Source organism: Lynx rufus, unplaced genomic scaffold, assembly GCF_022079265.1.
Source record: "Lynx rufus isolate CCGP_SWC_20201006 ecotype Redwood Valley unplaced genomic scaffold, mLynRuf1.p SCAF_36, whole genome shotgun sequence".
In the NCBI taxonomy this organism is placed as follows: Eukaryota; Metazoa; Chordata; class Mammalia; order Carnivora; family Felidae; genus Lynx; species Lynx rufus.
In genome coordinates this window covers 588,982-614,603 of record NW_025814852.1, presented here as the reverse complement: position 1 = coordinate 614,603, position 25,622 = coordinate 588,982, and the positions used below count along the sequence as shown (strand labels likewise).

Below are 25,622 nucleotides of genomic sequence, written 5' to 3'. Positions count from 1 at the left end.
TCTGCGTGGTCTGTATTTGTACTTCGTAAAACCAGTGACATAGTCTCTGCAGGGTATTAGGAGGAACCGAGGCCCCAGAACCTGCTCCCAGTCAGGGAGACCCTAATGAGGAGTGGGTGCTGTTGTCCCCACGCACAAGGCAGGGTTGGCCAGGGCCCCCTGGGTCGCTCCACGAGGTGTGGGGGGCCAGAGAGCACCTGCCCTAGGTTAAATCCAATACAATCTGGCCTCAGGCCCCGTGTGTGGGGTGCTGTCTGCCTCCCTTTGGCGACCTCAGCAACCCCTAGGCGGCACCCCCTCCAGTAACCCCCCCGCCAGGCGCACCCCCCCCCCATCCTGGGGCTCCCGGGCACCCCAGCGCGGCGGGCGCAGCGCGGCCCGTTCCCAGACGGGGGAGGGGCAGCGGGCCGTGAGAACCAGCCGGCGGCCGGGCCGCGTGGGAAAGCGGGAGGAGGGGCGGGCGGGGAGGGCGGGGCGCGCCTGGGAACGGCCCCCGCCCCCGGCCGGCCTTTGAAAGGGCCACTCAGGACACCCGGCCGAGATTCAAAAGCAAACGGTTGCGCCTGCCTTCCCGCGCCAGGACCCGGGGCCAGGGGGGCTGGGGTACCCCTCCCACCTAGGGCCAAGGGAGGCAACGGGGGCGGGGGGGGGCAGGCTAAGGAAGTTGGGGAGGGGCCCCGAGGCTGTGCCAGCCGGGATCAGCTCTGGTTGTCCCCCTTCAACAGACAAGTGGAGCCAAGTCCTCAGACAGCAGGCAGCGGCCTGGAAGGGAACTGGAGCCCTGAAGCCCGGGGTCTGAAGCTGTCTGAATGTCTGTGGGGCCTGCCTTTCACTCACAGCAGGCCTGCCCTACTGTGTTCCCAGCCAAGGGAGAGAGGAGCCCCCAAAGTACTCCTCCAAAGAGTGGTGATGCTCTAGAGATTGGGCTGGGGGCCTGGAGGCCTTCCTGGAGGAAGTGACAGACAACCGAGTGGGGAGGGTGGGAGATCAGGTGCCAAGGGGGCCACAGTACGATGGGCCCAGCACTGTGGGGGGCCAGCCTGAGTGGGGGCTGAGCCAGGGCAGGGGTCCCCTGGCCCTCTCCTCCCTGCCTCTTCCCAGGACCACTGAGTCAGGCTAAGAGAGGCGGCTCCTTCCACCACACCTATGCCTTGAAATGCGTTTTCCAAGATGAGGGGAGGAAGCAGCAGTCCTTGCTGGAGCCTGACTCCCCCCACTTCCCCGAAGGACCCTGCACCACCTAGTCCCCCACCTCAAGGGAGGAGTTCGGGCTTGGCCGAGCAGGCCTGTCTCCCTTTGTGGGGTTACTCTTCCAAGGCCCCTCCCTGTCCCTGGCTGGCTGGGGTCCCACCCAGCCCCCATCCTGCCAGAGCAGAGGGCCCTCCAGGCATGCTGCTCTGCCTCGGACGCCCCATCTGCCCTCAGTGACCTCTGGGGTCTACACTTGTCCTGAATGTGCTCCGCTCACAGCGGGCAGTGAGCAGGGCCCCCTGGGAGGGAGGGAGGAGGGGATATGCGCCACTCCCCAGCCTCAGCCAGGGAGGGAAGAGAGGCTGGGCCGGAGGGGGGGGGGGCAGTGCGGGTGACTCATGGATGTTCCTGCCCCCCTCCCCGCCCCCCCCTGCCCCCCCAGCGCCCTGTGCACCGGCCATCCAGCCATTGGTCCCTGCCTGGCAGACCCTGTTTTACCACCCGTGGGCCCTCCCCAGACCCAATCCATGGGTGCCCATGGCCTCCTCTCCCTGCAGCCCCAAGGGGGGCTGGCTGCCGCTGGCTCTACACCCCTGAGGCCAGCCAGGCCTTTCTTTCTGTATCTAGGGTTGAGTGGACAGTGGGTCCGCGCTCTCAGGCCTGCCGTCCCCATCCAGGCCCATGGCCACCCACCACGCAGCTCACTGCCCCCCTGGCTCTTGGGCCCCACTTCTGCTTTGGGGCTGGCAATCGTTCAAAAGGAAGAAGAGTGCCCACCTCCCCGGTCAGATGCCAGCCAGGCCCCCAGGCAAGGGTCAGTCCCCTGGAAGGGCCGTTGGGTCCCTGAGAAAGCAGCTGTGGGCAGTGTAAGGACACACAGGCAGGGCTGCTGCCAAGACAACTATTTGCGGACGCTGAGATGTGAATTTCACACGATTTAGCCGCAGGCTGCGGGGGTGCCGACACCAGGGGCAGGGTGTCTGTCTCAGCCTGCCGGTAACCCCGAAGCTGGCTGTGTGCGGCCTCGGTGTGCCTCAGTCCCTGAGCCCCAGGCTCCCTCGGCCGGTGTGGGGCTGTTCTGCCCTCCAGCCCGGAGGCCCGGCTGGTCACCAGGGGCTCTGCCCTCCCTCCATTTCTTCAGAGCCCGGTCCTCGGCCATGTCTGGCCAGTGGTTCTGGACAGCTCCGTGGCTGGGGGCTGCGCAGCGGGTGTGGAGGTGTGGAGCGGAGAGGGGGAAGGACCTAGGTCCTCAGAGACACGACCGTACCCCCAGACAGTGTGTCGTGGGCGCCAGGTGTGGTTTCACTGTCCGAGGTGTCTTAACTGGCCGCAGGCCCAAGACGACAGCACTGGGGGTGCCCCCGCGGCCAGCTGTGCCTGGCCCATCCTCCGGTACGTGTGGCCGCCAGCTGACCAGCGGAGGGACGCCCTGGCCCAGATGGCTAGGCCTGCACTGTCCTGCCTGAGGGGACCTCCCCACCGTCCTTGCCCCAGACTCCCAGGGGGTCTGTCTTTGGCCTGCACCAGCTCCTCAGGCCCAGGGCACACTGGCCTGACTCGGGGCCATGGATGCGTCTGTCCAGGCCACCAACAGTCCACATGCATGCTGAGTGTCCATGCACCTGTGGACACTGGATGAGCACATATGCCCCGTGGCCCTGTGTCCAGTGTGGCCCCCTCACAGCGTAGCCAGGCCAGCCTGTCACCCCTTCTGAAAGTGGACAGGACGTGGGCTCACTTTTCCATCAACATTCCGGGGGTCCAGCCAGAGAAGCCCCATCCAGATGGGCCTCCAGGTCGCTGGAGGGAAGGCCCATTAAGAAGCACGTGATCGCTGACGGCCGGGTCTTGGAGCACAGCCCACACAGACTGATGTGTGAAGGAGAGAGGGGCTGGGTACCCGGCTGGGCGCCTGGCGTGAGCCGGGCTGGGGGGACTCACACGTCAACCCTCCCGGACACTGGCCCAGAGGAGCCCTGGCAGGTCTCAAGGCCATGAGCACAGGACTGGCCCTAGGGCCTCCTCTCAGCCCAGGCCACTTCGCGGGGTGGCACAGGTGCCACTTGTGTGGCCGTGGAGGATGAGGGTCTCGTGGAGACGAAGCAGGCGGTGCTGACTGCTGGATGGGCCGGGGCCAGGGGGGCGACCCAGGAGTGCCAGGGCCCTTCCTAAAGCGGCTGGGGTCAGATCGGAGCCACCAGAAACTGGGGGCGGGGGGGGGGGGGCCCAGGCCATTGGGCCCGGGCCCTTAGTCCCCAGGGCCATCTGGTGGGAACTGAAGCTGGGCTCTGGCCGAGGACCAGGGCTTTTCTGGAAGGGAGGCAGGGCAGGGGGGTGGCCCTGCAGGCTGTGGGGCCTGGGCCCACCCTGTTGTCAGCCCCCAGGGACCGCACTGGGACATCACCCTGGCTAGCATCCCAAGGCTGGGGGCGCACTGGCCTTAATCCCTGCCAAAACCTGCCTGGTGGACCCCACTGTCCTTGAGGCCCCATGTCGGCACGGAAACCCGACGCCAGCTGCCCCCAACCCATCCTCCCCCAGAGCCCCCCGCTGCTCCCCCTGCCGCCTAGGAGCCGGCGGGCCAGGGTCTCTCCCTGTGCAGGGTGGTGGCCACCCCTCCTGCAGCCTTTGTGCCTGTGTGACCCTGGGGGCACGGAGTGTGGGAACGGGGCTGGGGGCCACGGGACACAAAGGCTGGGGAGGGGCGGGGTCAGCGGCCACTGCCCCTCTTCCTGTCGGTCCCTAGTCTGGTCGTCAGGAAAGAGGGAGGGTCTGCAGGAATGGGCTGGGCACAGGTGTCCCCGCTGCCCCAGGTTCTGGGCATGGGTGCTGGGAGGTGGCTGCCTGCAGTCCCCCTCACATCCCCAGGCCAGGGGAGCCCTCTGCTTGCATCCGTCCCCTGCCAGCCATCAGTCTGGGCCGGTGTCCACCTCCACCCCGGGGGCCCCCCGCCCAGCCCTGTTGTGTCCTGAGTGTCTGTGAGCCTGTAGCCTGAGGCCCGACCTCTTCTAGCTGCAGGCTCCTCTCTGGCCCAACACCCTCCGTCTCCTGGGGACCCTGTGGCCAGCACTGCCTGAGAGCTCCCCAAGGCAGGGTCACCGTCCTGCAGTGGCCTCTCCTCCCGGGTGCCCGCTTCCGGAGGCCAACGTCACTGACTCCTAGGACACGCCCTACTTGCACACGGGGACCACAGCCTGCTCCCCACCATAGCGGAGGGGGACCAGAGGGACAGTAAAAATAGACATTACACTTGGGCCATGTCAGGGGTTCCTGCTTACGCTTTTCTTTTTTTTTTTTTTAACTCCAATCTCTTTGATAAAATATTTTCCCATAGCGGACGGCACTGGGAACATCCATTTGGCGGATGTTCCTGACGGACGATCCCAGGCCCAGGTGGCCATTTTCAGGGGTCCATGACCCTGCCCGCCACAGGAGACCCACCACCGCCTCACCCGAGCCTCCCTGCCCACCTCTGGCCTCCACCACGTGGCTCCCTGTCCTCACGTGCAGATGCCCCAGAAAGTGGACCCTGTGCCCAAGGCACATGCCGAGTGTCAACACAGCTTGGAGGCAGGTGCTGGGCACTAGAGTGGGGCACGGCCATGGACCCCTGGCCGGGCACCTAGCCCAGGCCTGGACCAGCCCTCTCCCATTCTGACTTGCTTCCCGCCTTGGACCCTGATGCACCAGCCCAGAGAGTGGCCAGGCTCACTCTGGGAATGCCTGTGTGTCAAGTGGGTTTTCCCTCCGGGAATGGCACTAAAATAGCATAAGGAAGGAAAAGAAAATGGAAAGTCAGCCTGGCAGTGGGAGGTCTCCAGGGAGACAGCCAGCTCCAGCCCGGGCCGGGCGGCAGGGGCTCTGAGCCAGCGTCCAGGGTGCGCAGGCCCCACTGGAGCACAGGGCGGGGCCCTGAGGACAGAGGCCCTCCCTGGGTCAGTCCTGAGTGTGACGCTCCCTGCTGGTCAGCGGCCGGCACTTTCTCATGTCCAGACCGGCTCGAAAGCCAGTCTAGCCCATGGGGCCACGTGGAGCCAGCCTAGTGGCTTCGCTGAGCTTTGGGCCATCGCCTGGGAACGTCTGTGGGGCACCTCTTCGGGGCTTCTCGGTGCTTGCCACCCATCTACCTTGCCTGGCCCTGAGAACAGCGGGGCACTGGGTGGGGAGTAGGGGTGGCCAGTGTGCAGGATGGGGTGGTTGGGCGTTCCTGGCTGTTTCTCAGGCTAAGCTCCTGGGGTTCAGCTGGGAATGCCGTGGCGGAGGGGCTCCAGGAGCTCTGGGTGGGAATGTGGCCGGAGGCCTGCCCAGACCTGTGCTCACAATGACCGGGTATTTGGTCTGAGAACATGCGGGGGGACCCCGGCCTCAGGCCCAAGCATTAATACCACCAGCTCCCTGACACAGAGTAAGCTTAGTCCTCCCACCGCTTCCCCAGATGTCTCTGTGGTGACCATGGCCAGTTCCAAATTTAGAAATCCTGGCTTCTCAGAAACCCCTTTCTCTGCCCACTTGGCTCCATAAAGTTGGCCTTTCAGGCTCCTTGTGCACATTCCTGGACCCTCCCACACAGTTATCTGCCACCCAGGGAGGGTCCTGCCCTGGGGCACACCCAGCACACTTTCTTTTGGAGCTGAGCTCAGCTGGAGGCCACTGGCCAGCCTTGGAACCAGAAGCTCTCCGGGCCCTTTCTTGACAAAGGCCCATCAGGCGTCCACACGCAGCCTTACGCCTGTGCTCCTGCCTGCTGCCTGTCAGCCAGCGCCTGACTGCAGCCACACACAGGGGTCTCCGCCTGGGACGCCCCCTCCCGCTCCCCCCCCCCCCCCCGAGCCTGGGGTGGCTGCCCTCTGCTTCTTGGCCAGTGCAGTCACATGGCACCAAGTCGTGGACCCTGTCTGTCCTCCTCCCCAGCTAGTCTTGGCGGAATGCGTATATACCTCAAATAAGGACAGTGCTGGGCAGAGCTCCCGAGCCGAGGCTTCCCCTTCCCCATGCCCGTCCCCAACCTAGAGGGCCTGATGCGTGGGCCTCCAGACCAAGACCCCAGGGAGCCCAGACCCAGCACCTTCCCTCCCTGCTGGCCAGGGGCAAAGCCTGAAACCCGAGCCCACTTCTCACCTGCTACAGACGCCACCTCTCACCTGGGCTCCCTCCCCCCCCCCCCCCCCCCGCCACCTGCTGCAGCCAGAATAGGTCTTAGCACCTCTGTGCCCCCGGACGGTGTCCCCCCCGGTGGGTTGTCTTCTGTCCCTCTCTGGCCAGGGCACTTGCTGGTCCCCTATCAGGGCTGGTGCAACTCTGCCTCCCAGCCTTTGAACTGGCTCCATACTGCACCCACCCCACCTCCCTGGGGCACATTCTGCATCCTGCCCCTCGCACCTGGCAGGGCAGGGGGGCTCTACAACTGCCCAGGGCGGAGGGGCAGGTGGGGCCGTGGACACTCTTCCGTGTGCGGCTGCCCTCGGTGCCCTCGCAGGCCTGAAGGAGGTCAGCCTGCTCCCCAGCATGAGGCTTCCCGGGGCACCGGTGGGGGTTTCCTCCCAGCTACCCAACTTCCTGTTTTCTCAAGAAAACTTAGCAGCAGAGGCTCTGAAAAGCTCATTAAAATGCCTCCCAGGCATCCCGGACGTCCTGGGGTCTTTACAACACTTGTCGGCTTGAGCACAGACAAAGAGAGGCCGCAGACAAGGTTCCTGTCCTGCCAGAGCTCGCTGAAGGAAAAGGCCCCGCGGTGCACTTCCCGCCACTGGGATGACCGCAGTCATTTCTGGCAGGGCCGGGGACCCGGGGTCGGCACAGGCTGTACCTGAAGCTGGGTAGAGGGGGGTCCAGGACCTGAAGAAGGGCCTCCCTCCCTCCTGTCTCCCTCACACTCGGCTGCATGCCTGCCCTCAGGGTGCCCCATCTCCAGACACAGGCACACCAAGGTGGGATGATGTCCCATGAGCCTGGCTGGAGACCCTAACCCCTACCCCCCTGCGCTGCAGAGGTGAGGCCCAGTGTCCACCAAACAACTGGGCTTGGAGAGGTGCTCCTCACAGAGCTTCATCATGGCCCCAACTCCAAATATTCCGGGAATAGCCAGCACTCTGCACCAGGAGCCACTGAGGTGCACTAGGACTGTGCCCTGTGGGGACCCCATGCCTCAGTGCAGCCACGCCCCGGCCTGCACCACCTCCCCCTAAGCCAGATATGGGGGCTAGGACTCGGTGCACCCAGGCCGGCAGAGAAGGGAGAGGAGGGCGCCCCCTCCCTGGTCCGAATCGGCAGACAGGACCCAGGCCTCAGACCCCTCTCTGATCTTAACCCTAGACATGGCTTTCCCGACCCAGACCTTTCTAGACGTTAGAATGGACCCAGTGGCGCCCATCTGCCCCAGATGGGGTGGCGGCGGCGGCCGCTTGGAAGGGCACAAACGCCAAAGCACATGACCTCTGTTGTCTTGCCACCAGCCAGAGACACGCTGGGTCTCCTGTCACAGCAGTGGCTTCCTGACAGCCCTGGGGCTCACACACTGGCCCAAGGCAGGCCGGGGGCAGGTGGGACTCACCTGGCAGCGGCTGAAGATGTCTGCGTGGGTGACTCGAACGTTGAAATGCCTGAGCACGGCCTTGGCCTGTTGACGGGCCTTGAGGGAGCAGTCCACCCAGAGGCAGCGCCCAGCCCCGACCTGGGCCCGGAGCTGCACGGAAGCACAGCCGCTGAGCCGTGGGCACAGGACCCAGAGCCTCTCCAGGCCCACCTCCCCTCCCTGGGCTCCGGGGCCAAGGGCTCCTCCCCCCCAGCTCGTCCCCCCAAGTGGGACAGCCGTCAGCCCCCACTCCCACTAGCCCCCGCAGCGAGCAGACCCCGAGGGCGGTGGCCCAAGGGCCAGGCTGAGGCTCCCTTGGAAAGATGAGCCATCTTCAGGGCCCCCACCTTGTGGTATGGCAGCCCCGACGTCAAGATGATCCTTCCCTCCTGCCTGGCAACCTGTGGGGAGGCAGAGAGACAGGTGAGGGGCAGGCTGGTTCCAGGACAAGGGCTACTTCTGCCCCCCCCCCCCGCCCTGTCCGGCCTCTGCTGCCACCACCGCTCACCCACACCCCCACCCCCCACCCCGGCCCCCAGGCTGCCCGCCTGGGGCCTGCGCGGCCAGCAGAGTCCTGGTTCGCTGCCTCATCGTGCAGATCGGGTCTTAAAATCATGCAAACATTTTACATAATTGCAAACAAAATTTGAAATCAAAAAAGCAATCTCTAAAAATCCAAAGATGACGAGACCAATGAACTGCAGAGAAAGAAGTCTTCCAAGCGCCCTGAAAGTGCGGCGAACTGACCGCGCAGCTCCAGGCTGCCGTGCTAGCGGCCAGGGCGAAGACGCCAGGCACCGGTCCTGTCGCTGGTGCTGACTCTGGCGGCGTCCCTCGAAACGCTCGCTGCCAACAGTGCCAAAGACAGATGGCCGACGCTGGTGCTGAGCTGGGTCCGGGTGGGAGAAGGAAGGGTGAGCATGGGAACCAGGGAGGTGGCACCACGGCTTCAGGCCTGACGGGAGCTTTGGTACGAATTTCACACGTGCGTGTGCACGTGCGTGCCTGTGTGTGCGCACACATTGAAAAGCATTTCATCACTCTGTCTACCACAAAGGCCTCCAAATGAGAACAACCATGTAGCCAGGAGCAGCCTGTGCCCACACTGGTTTCCAAACAGGTGGAAAGGGAATCGGGCTTTTTTTGGAGAACTAGCTGACTCCAGGTCTGAGGCAGAAAATGCACACAGTGAGGCGGGCACATCTCGCCATGTCAGAAAGCAAAGAAGTCATCAAAGTCCACAAGTGCCACGTGAAAAGGACCGAGGACCCAAGGAAAGCTCTCACATGCCACAGGGGGGCAGGGCACCCATCAATGAGGTGACAGCAGCAATGCACAGAGACGTCAAACACGGCGATATTGATGGGTTTGGCACATTCTAAACAATCCCTAGTGATCTGTGAAGTGTGCAAGGGGCCAACGCAAAAATGTAAGAGTTAAAACTATAAAAATCTCTTTTTTTAAGTTCATTTGTTTATTTTGAGAGAGAGAGAGAGAGAGACAGCATGAGCAGGGGAGGGATCGAGAGGGGGTGTGGAGAGAGGGAGAGAATCCCAAGCAGGCTCCACGGTGCCAGCTGCGGAGCCCGATACGGGGCTCGAACTCACAAACCATGAGATCATGACCTGAGCTGAAACCAAGAGTTGGATGCTTAACCGACGGAGTCATGCAGGTGTCCCTAAAACTAAAAGAAAACTAAAAACTAAAAATCTTAAAAGAAAACGTGGTGTGGGAAATGCCATGGCATTGTATTTGGCAGTGATTTCTTGGCTATGGCACCAAAAGCAAGGCCGACAAAATTAAGAACAGAAAAATTGGACTTCATGGAAATTTAACACTTGCACATCATAGGACACTATCGAGAAAGTGAAGCGTGAGTGAAGATATTTGCAAATCATGTATCGGCTCTGGGATTAATATCCAGAACGTATAGAGAACTCCTACAAGTCAGCAACAAAAAAGCAAATAACCCAATTAAAAGTGGCCCAGGGGCTTAAACAGACATCTCTCCAAAGAAGACGTGCAGATGGCCAACAAGCACATGAGAAGACACTCAACGTCTTTAATCGTTAGAGAAATGCAAATGCAAACGACGAGATACGACTTCACACCCATTAGGGGAAATAAGTGTTAGTGAGGATGTAGAGAGGTTGGAGCCCTCATGCATGGCTGGTTGTAATAAAATGGTATATTCACCATGGAAAACAGTATGGCAGTGTCTCAAAAAGTTACACGTAGAATCATCATATGATCCAGCCATCCCGCTTCTAGGCACAGTCACACAGGAACTGGAAGCGGAAACTTGAACAGATACTTGGGACAGAAAGGTGCGCACTGGCATTACTCACAACAGCCAGAAGGTGGAAAGGACCCAAGCGTCCAGGTGAGTGGGCGCACGCGCACGCGCACACGCACACACACATACACACACGCGCACATGCGCGCGCACACACGCACACACGCTGGAATTTATTCAGCTTTAAGAAGGAAGGAAAGCCCAACACGCTACAATGTGGATGAACCCTGAAGACATTCTGCTCCGTGAAATCACCCAGACACAAAAAGGACAAATACTGTACGATTCTGCATATATCAGGTGTTCAGAAAAATCCAACTCATAGAGAAAGAAACTAGAATGGTGGGTCCCAGGGGCTGGGGGAGGGGGATGGAGAATGTTTAATGGGTACAAAGCCTTTCTTTAGGATGATGAAAAATTTCTGGAGCTAGATAGTGGTGAGGGTTACACAACACTATGAGTCCTTAATGTTACTAAGTGTACACTTAAGAATGGTTAAAATGATCAATGTTTTGTATATTTTACCCCAAAAAAGAAGAAAAAAAGTAATAAAGCGAGTGGTTACCTTGTAGTGATAACAAACGTACGTCTGTGTGATGAATAAAAAACAAAATAAACAAACACAACTGAAGTAAATATGAAGAAGGAAGCAAATGAATGGAAAGTTAAGAGAAAATATACAGACAAGGTATACGGAAATGACCAAGCATAGGGGCGCCCGGTGGCTCTGTCGGTTGAGTGTCTGACTTCGGCTCAGGTCATGATTTCACAGTCTGTGAGTTCAAGCCCCACGTTGGGCTCTGTGCTGACAGCTCAGAGCCTGGAGCCTGATTCTGTGTCTCCCCCTCTCTCTGCCCCTCCCCCGCTCATGCTTTCTCAAAAATAAATAAGCCTAAAAAAAAAAAGAAGAAAAGAAAAAAAAGAAATGACCAAGTACTGATGACAAACATCTCAACAGCAACGATGGACACCAAAAAACAATGGGCTATTTTCAAAGTTTGTCAAACTATAGTTATAAACCCAGAACACTCTCTTTCAGGAGAGAGGACATAGAGATTTTTCAGGGAAAAATAGCCCCAGTGAAATGATGTAGTAAAAGAAGTTCTTTTAGCAAGAAAGAGCTTGCTTTTTCTTGGAGCAAGTTCTGTTGTACAAGGGCACATGCACACAGCATAAACTCTACAAGCCATCAAATACACAAATATGACGTCTAATTAGAATCAAGAAAAACCACATTGTGTTAAAATATTGGAAAATAACAACAGGTAAGTTGGGAGGGAGAAAACCGACTTGATCTAAGATCCTCGTATTAACTTTAACCCTAGACAACGTTAACTCAGATATAAATGTTAAAATTTCTAGCATAATCTCTAAAAGAACAGAAATATAACTTATAGGGGCACCTGGGTGGCTCTGTTGGTGAGCGTCTGACTTGTGACTTTGGCTCAGGTCACGATCTCACGGTTCGTGACTTGGATCCCCAACTTGGGCTCTGCGCCGACATCGTGGAGCCTGCTTAGGATTCTCTCTCTCCTCTCTCTGCATCCCCCCCCCCCAAATAAATAAGAAATGGAATTTATAACTTTCAAACTAATAGAAAAATAGAACAAAGGTGAAAAGCTAAAAGAATGTTAAGAAACAAAGGGAAAAAAGAACAGAAGTAGAAGCAACAGAAAACAGAAGTTAGGGGAGCACAACTGAACCCAAAGGGTATTAGCAATTACATTAAACGCACACAGACTAACCTAATAATTTAAAAAGCAAAGATTGTCAGACTAGATTTTTTTTTCACATTTAGCTAGAAGCATCTTATAAGAAACGCATATAATACACCTAGTCAACAAGAGTAAAGGAAGGTTGAAAGTAAAAGGACTAGGAATGATATACAAATACTAACCAAAGAATACTGGAGAAATGACGTCAGTATTAGTTAAAATAGACTTTATGGCAAAGAGCATTAGTAGAGCCAAAGAGGTTTATTATTAGGTAATAATTGTAAAAGATTTCAAACAAGAAGATATAAGAAGTCTAAAAATTATATGCATATGCACCTAATAACATAATTTAAAAACATATAAAGCAAATGCTGACACAACTACAAGAAGAATTTGATGAACCCACCATCATAGGAGACTTCAGTACAGAGAATTAGGCAGAAAAATAATTGAGGTACAGATGATTTGAGAAATACATTAATTCAGTTTTATCTACTGAGTATGTGTATGTATGAGAGAGAGAGAGAGAGAGAGAGAGAGAGAAATGAGCATGATTAGAGGAGAATATGTATCCTTTTAAAACCCACATGGGGGGGCGCTTGGGTGGCTCAGTCAGTTGAGTGTCGGACTTTGGCTCAGGTCATGATCTCACGGTCAGTGAGTTAGGGTCCCGTGTCGGGCTCTGTGCTGACAGCTCAGAGCCTGGAGACTGATTCTGTGTCTCCCTCTCTCTCTGCCCCTCCCTGGCTCATGCTCTGTTCTCTCTCTCAAAAATGAATAAATGTTAAAAAAAACATTAAAAACAAAAACCCACATGGAACATTGATTAAAAAGATCGTCTACTTGGCTATATAAGGCAAGTCTTCACAAACATCTAAATTAGCACTATATAGACGATGCTCCTTGATTACTATTCAGTTAGGTTAGAAATCCATTTTAAAAAGAGAACTAAAAAGCTCTAAAACTCCAAGCTTTCTGAAATTAGAAAATAGTTTTCTAGAGGACTCTTGAGTCAAATAAGTAATTGTAACAGGCACTCAAAAATTATTACAACTATAGAATGAGAAAAGTACTACAGATCGAAACTGATGGAATGCAGTGGAAACGGTACTTCAAGAAAAAATTTATGGTCTTGAATGTTTACATCATCAAATTCAAAAGGCTGAAAGTTAAAGAGCTAAGGAGCACCCCACTTGGAAGTAACCCCAAGAAAGCAAAAGGAAGGAAACTATAAAGATAAGAATAGAAGTTAATGAGACAGAAAACAAGAATGAGATAGAAAGGGTCAACAAACCAGATACCAGTACTTTGAAAAGACTTATTAAGTTAACAAATCTCTGAAGATCAAGAGAAACGGAGGAGCGCGAGTGCCCGACGGTGAGACCGGAAGCGTGAGTGCTGCAGACACGGCGGGACTCACGCAGAGAACACCAACGACGGTGTGGTTCTGGGACACGGGGCGGGAGGGACACGTTCCAGAAAAAGATTAATTACCAAAAGTGACCCAAGAAGATGCAGACAACAGTCCTATAATTATTAACTAAGAAAGAATCAGCTCTAGAAACCCCTTCCCCTAACATGCCAGGCCCGGAAGCCTCGCAGGAAGTCAGCCAACATTGGAGGAGAAGAGAATTCAAATATGACTCCAAGCTGCAGAACGAGGGAAAACGCCTCCACGTGCTTACGAGGCCAGAAAAGAGGGCGACGAAAGGAGCAGTGCTGTGTCAGACGTGTTCCTGGGGGGACCCAAACTTCCCACATAAGACCTTCAAGCCGAGGCCAGCGGTATAGGAAAGGGTCACAAGCTGGGCCAAGACAGGTCCAGCCACGGAGGTTATCGCGGTTGCTGCAGAGGCAGCTTTCGGCAGATCCCCATCGCCTTCGTGACGGGAGGGCAGCCGGGCATCGGCTTCGTGCTGAAACAGCCCCTGGGCTTCGGAGGGCGCGGGGCAAAGAGGCTACCGCTTCTGCGCAAGTGAGCGAAGGATAGGAAAAGGGCAGAAGCCGAGGCTGAAAGGATTGGAGAGGGAGGAAGGACAGCTGTCCGTAGGCGGTGGGTCCGCAGGAGGCCCCGAGACCTGACCGCCGGCTCAGCAGAACTGAGGAGACTTTCAGCAGGCTTCTGGGTGTGACATCAATTCTTGGCAAAACCGCCAAGTTCCTTGGTGAGCTCCGCGGAGCGAGGCAATGGGGCTTGGTGGACAGGGCCGGAGCAGACAGGTGGGAGGCCGCCTCCCTCCCCTCACCTGACCGTCAGTGCAGTTCCAGGCTTTACCCGAGCGGCTGGGCTCACCCCACCTCCTGCCAAGGTGAAGAGCAAAGCCAGAGGGATGGAGACAGGGGAGACCTTTCCAGGGCAGGGTCCGCAAACCCCCCAGGCTCACTGGCTCACTAGAAGGACTCGTATGTGTTCTCGTTAATGGCAAAGACTGATTCTGGGGCAAGGATACGAAGCAAAACGAACACGTGAAAAGGCACACGGGCGAGGGGCTAGAGGCACGGGGTGCACCCAGCAGCAGGGGCACGCGGCAGGGAGAGCTGGCTGTCACGCAAAGCCGCAGGGGCTGTACTGGGGCCGGGTACACGGGCACCTCGGCCTGGCCTACGCCCAAACTGCCGACTCCCAGGGAGACGGGGGGGGGGGCGGGGGGGGTCCACATAGAACACACGCTGTGTGGACGCTGCAGGCACGGTGAGCCACCTTCAGCATTTCAGGAAAGTGCCGTATCGGCGAGGGAACGGTCTGCTGGCCAAGCGCTTCTGCACGGGCCTCTCGAAGGACGGCGTCAGGCCCGCTCCACCGACTTCCTCACCGAGCACGTCGTAGAGCTGGAGGCGGCAGCAGCTGGTGAACACAGCTTGGTCGGTAACCAGAGATCGGCGAATTAAAATACACGATACAGGTCCTCACACCGACAGGACGGGCGAGGACAGCTTGGTGCCAGTGGTGAACTTGGCTTGTTCCCACTCGCCCGTCCAGAGGCGCAGACCCTGGCTCTGCTGTCCCGCGATCTCAGGCCTGCGGCTTCTCCTGGGCAGATACGGAAGCTCTGCGGTCCCCCGTGCGGGCTGTGAACACGAAGTGTGAGGCCCACGCCCACTCCTTCCCTTCGCCACTTTGTCCGGCTGATTCCACGCGCTTGTTAGTTTGACTAAAACGTCCTGAGGCGTTCACCAGTCTCTTCTTCCGTAGGTATTTGGTAAGGATATCCAGGGCAGGCAAGATTTTGAGGGCCTTTTGCCACGTGATGCCACGGATTCCCAGCGACCTGTCTCCTGTGGGAGACCCTGCCTTTTAAGGTCGTCAGATTAGAGCACCGAGTTGGAAACCCCGGACCCCACTCAGAGGACCCCTCCTGAAGGCTGTGCTCTGGAACCACATCTGGCACCAGCGTCTGTAGGAGCTACGGTCGCCCGGAGGAGCAGCACCAGTCGGAGGCATAAACAAGGAACTGGCTCTCGCTCACGTGGCTGGCCAGGTGCACCTGAAGTCCACCGGGTGGCCCATCGGGGGCGGGTCACGAGCGGCAGGACACCACAGGCACAGCCCAGAGCTGTCACCGGTGGGTGGACTTCCTCCTCAAATTCCGGCTTCTGCCGAGGGAAGTCCTTCCCTGAGGACTCGGGCTTGGTGGGCGCCCTCATGCCCTCACGGCCCTCCATAGCCTTTTGTGAACTCAAACTCTGACCTCTTCTCCATGGCACCTGGCTTCCCCTCGGCCACCCTTTGGAAATCAATCACTTGATTTTAGCATCTTCCACGGTCCCACCAGACTGAGAAGCCCCCCCGACCCCGTCACCCAGTCTGGCTCCTCTTGGCTGAAGAGACCTTCTCCCAGCGGACCCTGTCCTCTCCCGCTTGACGAGAAGCAGCAGGAGGCCCCGGGATGTGCCCTGAGCACCTGCGCGGGGGCCTCAGGTCTGGGGGCCTGCCTGACCAGCGCAGGACACGGCGCCCCGTTCTCTGCAAGCACCCCGCCTGCCTGCAGGGAGGACGCCCCTCGTGCCCCGGGGCCCTCAGCAGCAGAGCCTCGTTTCCCTCCAAGAACGAGCTTGTCCGTGCACTAGCAGCACACGAGATGAGCGGTACAGGAGGCGGGACCTCGAGGACAACTGCCCGCATACAGAACACACAGTTCCCTCGTGGGAGTTCTGATGAGGAAACACACGGTCCGGAAAGGTCCACGGAGGAGGACGGAGAGCAGCCAAGGGACCCAGCAGCTCTCTCTGGAAAGTGCCCGAGGCCCTGCCCCCGCGAGACCATCACCTCCCAGAGCGTTTCTGGCAGCAGACAAGCAAAAGGGCGCGAAGCTTCCTACTCTGGAGGCCCTGAAAATGCAGAATCCAGTCACAGCTTTGATCAAAAGGCCTGCTGGGCAGAAATGAGTCAAAGGGACTTTGGAAACTGGATGGCTGACACGAGTCCACAGCAAGTACGACACCAGGGCAGGGTCCGGGTCTGGCTCACACCTCCGTCCACAGGTTTGCACCGCGGAGAAGGACCACCCACAAATGCCGCCTTCGCCAGGGTGGGCCGGGCATCTCCTCTCAACTGAAGTTGGTGCGTTTTTAGGTCTGAATCCCAGCCCCGGCCGGCCCAGCAGCACTGAGCGGACCCTGCTTCTGTCTCATGACCTTCAACGCCTTCTACCCGCAGTCCGCCAAGGCTGGCCAGGCTTCAACCCCGGTGCCCCAAACCGCCCTTGATTGCCAAGCTCCTTCCACGTCCGTCCATCCGTCTGTTCCGGCAGCGCCACACGCTCTGCCACCAGGACCTGAGCTCCCTCTCTTGTGCGGCCGGAACGTTTCCCCCAAGCACCACTCTGCAGAAGCTGGGTTGCGGCCGGGCTCTGGGGGCGGGGGCAGACCCACCGGGCAACACCACCCTGTGCCTTGACTCCAACTCCTGCCTCCTGTTTCTGCTCTGAAGGGCTCATGTGATGATGCTGGGCCCACCTGAGTGATTCGAAATACTCTCTTGATTACGGACTGATTGCAAGTTGATTAGTAAATTACATCTTTAAATCCTTTTGTCACACAATATAAAAAAGCACAGGTATAACAGGGGCGTTTAAGGAACACGGGAGCCAAACCCTGTCTCCCATTTGCTGGTGATCACACGCTCTCTGGGGGGCTGGTGGGAAGACACCGCCCCCCTGGCTCATGAATTCCTTGACCGATGACGTCCGGTCTGGAGTCCCCGAGAAGCCAGGCTGGCCACCCTGGTCTTGGCACCCCGCAGGCTAAAAGCAGCCGTAGCTGGGAAACAGGTGTTTTCTACAGGGACGGTGGCCAGGGCCAATACCAGGACAGGCCCCTGGGAGAAGTGGCCGATGAGGGGCCAGAGATGGGGGAGAGCGCCACCAACCCCTCACGAACGGCAGGGGCAGGCAGCCTGGGGCAGGCTCCATTCTTTTGGCCTCAGCTTCCTCATTGTGGGGGGGGGGGTGACACCAAGAATAGCCACCCACAAGTGCTGGATGCGTCGGGGGGCTGAGCCACGAATGGCCGGCCCTGCCTGGACCCAGTACATCATATACAGGCAACCATGGTGGCTGCTTGCTCTGGGGCTCCCGGGCCACAGACAGATTCCAGTGCTCTGACGTCTCAGGGCCGCCACGGGCTCCGTGCTGCAGCCATCCATCCAGTGAGCCTGGGGACCCGTTCCCAGAAGGACGTTTGCAAAGGCACAAAAGAAACCACGATTAACGGAAAACTACATTACAGCCACGTTTGTGCTCCCCTACAGCAGTGTGACCGGGAGCAGCCCAGGTGACCATCCATTCACACAGCAGGACACTATTTGGTCGTAGAAAGGAAGGAAGCAACGGCACATACAAGAACATAGATGAACCCGGAAAACGTGCCGAGTGAGCACAGCCAGACTCCAGAACAGCCTCCCCCGCCCCCTGGGAACAGACACGGGATGGCCAGACCCCCCGGGGACAGACACGGGATGGCCAGACCCCCCCGGGGACAGATACGGGATGGCCAGACCCCCCGGGGACAGACACGGGATGGCCAGACCCCCAGGGCCAGACACGGGATGGCCAGGGGCCAGGGGCCAGACACGGGATGGCCAGACCCCCAGGGCCAGACACGGGATGGCCAGGGGCCAGGGGCCAGACACAGGATGGCCAGACCCCCGGGGCCAGACACGGGATGGCCAGGGGCCAGGGGCCAGACACGGAATGGCCAGGGGCCAGGGGCCAGACACGGGATGGCCAGACCCCCCGGGGCCAGACACGGGATGGCCAGGGGCCAGGGGCCAGACACGGGATGGCCAGACCCCCGGGGCCAGACACGGGATGGCCAGACCCCCCGGGGACAGACACGGGATGGCCAGACCCCCAGGGCCAGACACGGGATGGCCAGGGGCCAGGGGCCAGACACGGGATGGCCAGACCCCCCGGGGCCAGACACGGAATGGCCAGGGGCCAGGGGCCAGACACGGGATGGCCAGACCCCCGGGGCCAGACACGGGATGGCCAGACCCCCCGGGGACAGACACGGGATGGCCAGACCCCCCGGGGACAGACACGGGATGGCCAGGGGCCAGGGGCCAGACACGGGATGGCCAGACCCCCGGGGCCAGACACGGGATGGCCAGACCCCCCGGGGCCAGACACGGAATGGCCAGGGGCCAGGGGCCAGACACGGGATGGCCAGACCCCCCGGGGACAGACATGGGATGGCCAGACCCCCCGGGGCCAGACACGGGATGGCCAGGGGCCAGGGGCCAGACACGGGATGGCCAGACCCCCGGGGCCAGACACGGGATGGCCAGACCCCCCGGGGACAGACACGGGATGGCCAGACCCCCAGGGCCAGACACGGGATGGCCAGGGGCCAGGGGCCAGACACGGGATGGCCAGACCCCCAGGGCCAGACACGGGATGGCCAGGGGCCAGGGGCCAGACACGGGATGGCCAGACCCCCGGGGCCAGACACGGGATGGCCAGACCCCCCGGGGCCAGACACGGAATGGCCAGGGGCCAGGGGCCAGACACGGGATGGCCAGACCCCCAGGGCCAGACACGGGATGGCCAGACCCCCCGGGGCCAGACACGGAATGGCCAGGGGCCAGGGGCCAGACACGGGATGGCCAGACCCCCAGGGCCAGACACGGGATGGCCAGGGGCCAGGGGCCAGACACGGGATGGCCAGACCCCCCGGGGACAGACACGGGATGGCCAGGGGCCAGGGGCCAGACACGGGATGGCCAGACCCCCGGGGCCAGACACGGGATGGCCAGGGGCCAGACACGGGATGGCCAGACCCCCCGGGGACAGACACGGGATGGCCAGGGGCCAGGGGCCAGACACGGGATGGCCAGACCCCCGGGGCCAGACACGGGATGGCCAGACCCCCCGGGGCCAGACACGGAATGGCCAGGGGCCAGGGGCCAGACACGGGATGGCCAGACCCCCAGGGCCAGACACGGGATGGCCAGGGGCCAGGGGTGGGGCTGGGGGGGGTGACAGTTGTGGTTCTGGTCCCACAACACTGTGGATGTACAAAAAGCCACTGAACTGTACGCTCTGATGGGTGAGTTGTGAGTTGAATTTTATCACCATGAACCTGTAGAAAAGATTTCCATCCAAGCGCCAGCCCCTGAATTCCAAGACCCCAGCTCAGGATTTCTCCACGGCCCCCGGGGCTGGTGTCCTCACAAGCAGGCTCCTGCCACAGCTGAGAGCGGAGCTCCTTCCTGGGTGGTGTTTCCAGGGGCCACAGGACAACGGGGTGGAGGTGGGGGCGAGACCACCGGGGTCTGCCTGGGTCAGGCCCACTCCCGCAGGAGCTGAGAGGGCTCCCGCCGGCAGACCCCAGGTGCCCGGCAGCCACAAACATCGCTGTCCTTGGAGACAGTGTCCCTGACAGGCCAGGGCTGGGTCTGTGCAGCAGGGGCATCACGGCAGCTTGAGACACAGCCCCTGCTCCCAGCGGACAGGGGGAGAGAGGGGCCCCGAGCCCCAGCTGGGTGGGCACGAAGCCCTGCCACGCTCACCTCAGCTGCCCTTCGGTGGTCCTCGTTGGTGCCCAGCACGCGCACGTCCGCGCCCAAGCAGCGGAGGCTCCTTGCCAGCCCCTGCAGCATGTTGTCGCACACCACGCGGAAGGCCCTGGCCGGGACCTCTGGAGCGGCGTCCTCGAGCTCGGCCACAGGCACCTGCAACACGGCCCTGCTCAGAGGCCGGTGGCGCCCCTGCCCCGCCCTGGACTCTGTAGGGAGTGAGAGCCCTGCGGGCCGAGTGGCCAGCTCTTTCTCAGCCTTTAGAAAGAGAATCGCGAGCAGTATGGCCTCCACGCAGAACACAGCAGACGGACACATTAACAAAACGATGCGAGATCGCTCGCACCGGGCCCAGGCAGGGCCTCCACACGTTTCCTGGGGTGGGGGCTCTGTGTACGACGCAGCAGGGCTCGGGGCTCGGGAGCCACACGGTTCACGCGAGACGCCGCCCTGGACCTTGGTGGGAGCACGTCAAGCCCGCTGACAGGAGAGCGATGGGAACCCCCCTCCTCCAGGACGCTGACGGGGCTCTGCTCCCCTCCCAGGCCTCCTTCCCCGTCTGGTCCTCCTCCCTGAGAACTCTTATGAAGGGGTCCCGGGGGGGCTTCACCCACCTGCCAAGGCAGGGCTGAGGCCTCCTGCAGGCGGGGCGGCTCCCGGGCCCCGGGTCTCTCACTGCACCCTGGCTGCAGGCTCCTGGCCAGGTCCTCAGACAGGGAGAAGCTGGCAGGCTCTCTGCTCAGCGCCTGGTGCACCTCCAGCAGGCAGTAGGCGTCAGCAGCTGGGGTTGGCATGGGTCGGCCTCAGCCTCCAGTGTGGGGGGCACAGGGGTGTGGGGTGTGGGGGAAGTAGGGGTGTGCACCTGCGTAAACCAGCTGCCCCTCGCTCAGCGGCCGCCGATCCCAGTTAGAGAGCTGCTGCGTCTTGTCGAGGGGCTTGCCCAGGACCTGCTGCACCAGGAGGCTGAGGCCCCGCAGCCCCCTGGCCTCATACGTGCCTCCAGCTGGCATGTTCACCACCCGCATCTGCCAAGACAGAGCCCCTCAGGGGTGAGCGGCCTGTGCGGGAGGAAGGACGGCCACCACGGTGCCAGGCGGCCCTGCCCTGGGGAAGGCCCTCGCCCTCCAGAGCCGCCAGTGCGTGGAAGGGAGGGCGTGGATGGCCAAGGCAGGCTGCGCGGGGGGGGGGGGGGGGGGGGGCCTCAGGTCAGCTCTGGGGATGACATCTTAGCCCCCAAGGGCGTGTGCTGAGAACTCAGAGGGGCCCAAAGCAGGGCTGGTTCTGGGGAAAGTGTGGGGACACGTGGTGACTCTCCCTCCTCGGCAGGGCCTGGTGACCTGTGGCCAACACAAAGGTGCTCTGAGGTCATGAGCTCATCCTGGCACACAGACACCCACCAGCCCACGTGAAGACCCCCAGCTGGTGCAGGGCATCGCTGTGCAGACGGCTCAGCAGAGAAAGGAGGGCCCCCCTGCCCCCCTCGAGCGGACCTGCCTGTGCACCCGCAGCAGGTCCAGGCCGCCCCACAGCTGCTTCTCCACGTGCGCCAGGGCCGGGCAGGAAGCACCCAGGCTCCGAAGGTCCCCCGCCAGCCCATAACCTGCAAGGAAGGCCGTCAGCGTGACAGGCACCCGAGGAAGGGGCCGGGGCCTTGCCCCAGCACCCTCCCCCTCGGGGGGCAGGGGCTTTGCTCACCCAGTTTCGTGATGGAGGGGTCCGAGAGCAGCCGGGACACCAGCCTGGAGAAGGCCTTCGACACCTGCCCTCCCGCTGGCCGCGAGAGCACAGGCAGGTCCAGCAGGAACACGCGGCCCTCCACTGCCAACTGCATGACTGATGCCTGGGGCCGGCCCCCCGTGCCAAACGAGGGTCTCCACTCCACGTCTACCCCGACCACCTGGCCGGGCTGCGGAGAGGGGCTGCTATGAGCAGGTGAGGCCCGCTGGGCTTGCAGGGCTGTGGCTGAGGGCTGGGAGGGTGCAGCTAGCCGGGCCCCCCCTGAGTGTGAGGTCCAGTTAAGGCAGCCTCTGTTGGGAGGGCTGACCAGCCCTGCGAGCTCCCACATGACCGGGGCCGCGCCTGGCCCCTGGCTTGCCCGCCATTCCACACAGAAGGGGTCAAAGGAACCTGGCAACCAGGCCGAGGGCCCGGCCACAGCGCAGGTCTGGAGCTGCTGCAGGTGAGGGGCCAGTGTCTCATGCTTGTGTTTTGGGCCCAGGGTCTTCCAAATGGGCTGGTATGGGTGCCCTGCTCTGCAGGGGTGTCTGGGGCGGGTGGGAAGGACAGCCAAGCCTGGGGGTCCATGGTGCGGACAGAGCCCCAGAGCTGGCCACCCACCTGCAGCAACGCCTCCTCGTGCCTGGCCAAGTCCTCCCAAGAGGCCAGGAAGTGGATGTCCTCCCTGGCGATGGGCAGCTGGTAGTAATCACCCTTCCTGTCCTCCAAAGGCACCCTGGCCACCCTGGAAGAAGCGGAGCAGTGGCACCCACCCCCCGCTCCGGGCCCCTGGGGCCGCACCCCACCCCACCCCAGCACCTCCTGGCCTGGCCGGGCCCAGAGTAGACCTCAGAGAGGAAGGGGAGCTACGAGGGCCGCTGGCGTCTGGGGGGGTCTTTGCGGTGTGCCCGCCTGTGCCCCTCCTCCCACACAGCTGCTCTCTCGGCCTTGCCCACCTGCCTCTGTCCCCCCTCCCCCCCCCAGCCAACAGACTGCCGCTTCCTCAGGCCCTTGGGGGTGTGGGGCCTGGTTGTGGGCTCCGGCCCCAGGGTCTGAGGCCGGTGCGGAGGGGTGCGGGCTCCTGGCTCATCTGCTCTGTGCGTGTCTGCGTTCTGGGAACAGGGGCATGTGCCCCCTCCTTGCTTTTCTGGTCTCACTCCCAAAGTGCTGGCATATGCGAGTCGTGGGATCACTTCCCAAGGGGTGGGGGCCCCAGGGCGTGCTCCGCTCACCAGCCTCCCAAGCCTGGGGGTGCTCACCTCTCCTGGAGTTCGAGCCGGCGGAGCTCGGCAGCCACTGTGGCTGGCAGCTGCTCCTCGGGCACTGAGAGGCCCAGGGCGCACTGCGCGGCCACGGCCTCGTTGCCGGGGGAGGCCAGCAGCCGCACTACCATCTCTTGGGGCCACTCTTCCCGGCCCACCAGGCCCTGGGGACAGATGGGATGGGCTGTGCTGCCCGGCTCTGCCCCGAGGGGGTGCAGACAGTCCCGCACCAGGCCCAGACCTGCCCCCGCAGACCCCAAGGCTCTGTGCTGACCGAGCTGTCGAGGACCTTCCACACGGTCAGGCTGGAGGGTCACCGTCCTGTGTCCGCAGCCCGGCCTGGCCCCCTGCGTCCGTCTCCCCATCTCCAATGCCCGGTCCCACCCTGCTGCTATCACCAGCACCTCCTCACCGGTCCTGCCCCCCCAACCTGACACCGGTACTGTCTTTCTAGAACATTGTCTCCACCCTTGCCTGGTGGGTTCTGCTCCCGACCCTGCGGCTGTCCAAGTCTGCCCCTCGGGCATCCTTGCCTTCACCCTTGGGCTGGCCAACATGCTCAGGGGAAGGAGGGCCATGGGACACCCCTGAATCCATGGTCCAGACAGTGGACGCGGACGGGCGGCCCTCAGAGGGGTAATGATGCTCCGGGGCCTCCCGAGGCGGCCTCTCCCACACCAGTGCCCAGCACAGGAGCACAGGACTCACGTAGCCCACGGGCAGCCCACCCAAGTCCGCTCAGCCTCGGGGCACCCAGGGTAAAGCCCAGGCACCCCACCCTCCCCAGAGTCTGAGCCTCTCACTCTCCGGATCTCTAGCCCCTGAGGCCTCTGTGCTCCCCAAGGAGCCTCTGCCGGCTGACAGGCAGGGCCCCTCCCAGACAACTCTGTCCCCCCAGCAGCCTCAGGCCATCCGCTTCCCGCAGGCCGCGGGTTCCCACGTGGACGACAATATGTGGAAACCCCTCCACATTCTTCAGGATGTCCGCTGCCCTTCCGGCTGCCTCGGCCTTGGCACCCAGGGGGGACCAGCCTTCCGGGCCTTCCCGGGGGTCCACGTTCCTCTCTGGTGACTCACCGCCCACCCCACACACCCATCACTGCAGGGGTGGCTCAGCGCTGCCCCCCACTGGATGCCACTCAGAACACCAGATGCTAGACCATTCATCAAGGAAGGAGGGCCCCCCCCCCACCCCGCTAACTGGTGCGTTGCTCCTGTGCTGCATCTGGGACCCCACACCCCCTACCTTCTTCCAAGGCTGCTTCGCCCAGGGCTGGGGATAGCGCTGTGCCCATGATGACCCACACTTCCAGCTCGGGCCTGAAGGACCCAGGCCGCTACATGGTCCTGTCTAGGCTGCTGTCCTGGCGGGCTCTGTAGCCCCCTGGGCCAGGAGTGGCCCTTGTATCACCCCATTGGGCAGTTGGGGGCTCATTCCTCACAAGGCCTCAGGGGGCAAAGAGCTGTGTGCAAGCCCAGCACTCAAGGATGGTCTAGAATATTCTCTCGGTGCACAAGTGGAATCTCCAGCAAACCTGACCTCCTCCATTGCCTGGCAGCTCCATGCTCCACCACCTAAAAGGGGCTCCAGGACCCCCAGCCGTTCTGGCCCTGCCTCACCTGGCGGGGTCCCCCTCAGCAGCTGCCTCTGGCACCCCACCTTCTGACAGGGGTGGGCAGACGTGAGTCCCTGTGTCTGGTTTCTCATCAAGGTGTGGGGTCTGTGCTGGGCGGGGAGAAGCCCCGTCCCTGCACCATCTGCTTCCGGCCCTGCGTGGACATGGGAAGAGCTGACCCGGTGTGTGGGCCTACACACCACATGCCTAGTCCATACGTGTGCACATAGCCTCTCAGGGTCACGTGCCCCTCTAGTCCTTGCCCAGGTCTCCAGTGAATGCCCACCCTGCACAGGGCTTCCAGGGGCTTCCAGAGCCTTCCAGACCCTTCCAGAGGCTTCCAGGGCCCCTGGACTCACCTGCACGTGGTCCACCCAGTTCTCCTGAGACATACTTCTCTGTAAAAGTAAGCATCAAGATAACCTTTTCTAGTTGCAGCTCTAGAAGCTGGGGAAGGAGAGCTCCCCCCACCCCCTGTCACGGGCCCAGGCTCAGGGCGCTAACCAGGGCACACGCACCTCCACAAACCGCTTGTAGCACAGGTAGCGCAGGGCGGCCAGGCGCTGCTGAGTGGCAGCGTTGGGACACAGAGCTGTTGAAAAAGCACAGAGCTCAGGGCAGGGCAGGGGCCGGGGGCCAGTGTGTAGGGGGCTTCTGCCCACTCCCCTCCACCCTTCACTGTCCCCACAGGTGCCCTCCCAGCCTTGAGCCTCGTTTGGGGTCTCCCAGACCCTCTGCATCAGGGGCTCTGAGGGACAGGAGCCCCATCTCTCCAGGCTTCTTGTCCTTCGTGTCCTTCTCCCACCAGAATGTGAGGAAGGGGCCATCTTGCTCACCTGTTTACAAACTGATGCTTACTTGTTGGCCTTACTTCCACATTTTGTTCAGAGCCCGCGGGGGCCCAGGAAGGGCCCCCTCCCACCCACCCATCCACCCGCCCCCCCCTCTGATGCTGGTCCTCCCTCTTGGGGCCAGCTGTCCTTGAAGCCTGGCAGTGCGCAGGGGATGCTGACCACAGAACCCTGCCCCTCCAGGTGGCGGCCTGGCCTTCTCAGGGCCCTGCACCCTCCGGAAGTGTGGCTGCGCCCGCAGCACCCCACTCCCAGCACTGGGGAGCGCCCTGTTACAGGGTCGCTGTCCAACCACAGCGGAGGTCAGTGCTGCCCAGAGGTTGGGGCCTGCAAGGGAGGGCCAGCAACTCCTCAGACAGGTGACGGGGTACCCCCTCCTCCTTCCTG

The 25,622-nt window shown here is 61.1% G+C and overlaps 1 protein-coding gene across 6 annotated transcripts in view; it reads right to left on the bottom strand.

Annotated features, from left to right (window-relative positions):
• Positions 1-25,622, bottom strand: part of EXD3 (exonuclease 3'-5' domain containing 3) — an 86,222-nt gene that overhangs the window by 8,715 nt on the left and 51,885 nt on the right. For 5 of the 6 annotated variants that reach the window (XM_047093747.1, XM_047093746.1, XM_047093749.1 and 2 more), the window contains 11 exons: positions 24,903-24,976; positions 24,744-24,782; positions 22,766-22,932; positions 22,128-22,251; positions 21,486-21,696; positions 21,281-21,390; positions 20,653-20,815; positions 20,405-20,571; positions 19,785-19,946; positions 8,110-8,163; positions 7,742-7,873 (listed from right to left, as the gene is read on the bottom strand). In XM_047093747.1, coding sequence (XP_046949703.1) covers positions 7,742-7,873; positions 8,110-8,163; positions 19,785-19,946; positions 20,405-20,571; positions 20,653-20,815; positions 21,281-21,390; positions 21,486-21,696; positions 22,128-22,251; positions 22,766-22,932; positions 24,744-24,782; positions 24,903-24,976 — 1,403 coding nt within the window. Of the gene's footprint in view, positions 1-7,741; positions 7,874-8,109; positions 8,164-19,322; positions 19,671-19,784; positions 19,947-20,404; positions 20,572-20,652; positions 20,816-21,280; positions 21,391-21,485; positions 21,697-22,127; positions 22,252-22,765; positions 22,933-24,743; positions 24,783-24,902; positions 24,977-25,622 lie in introns of those variants that run through there. The other variant, XM_047093752.1, reaches the window with a different exon arrangement.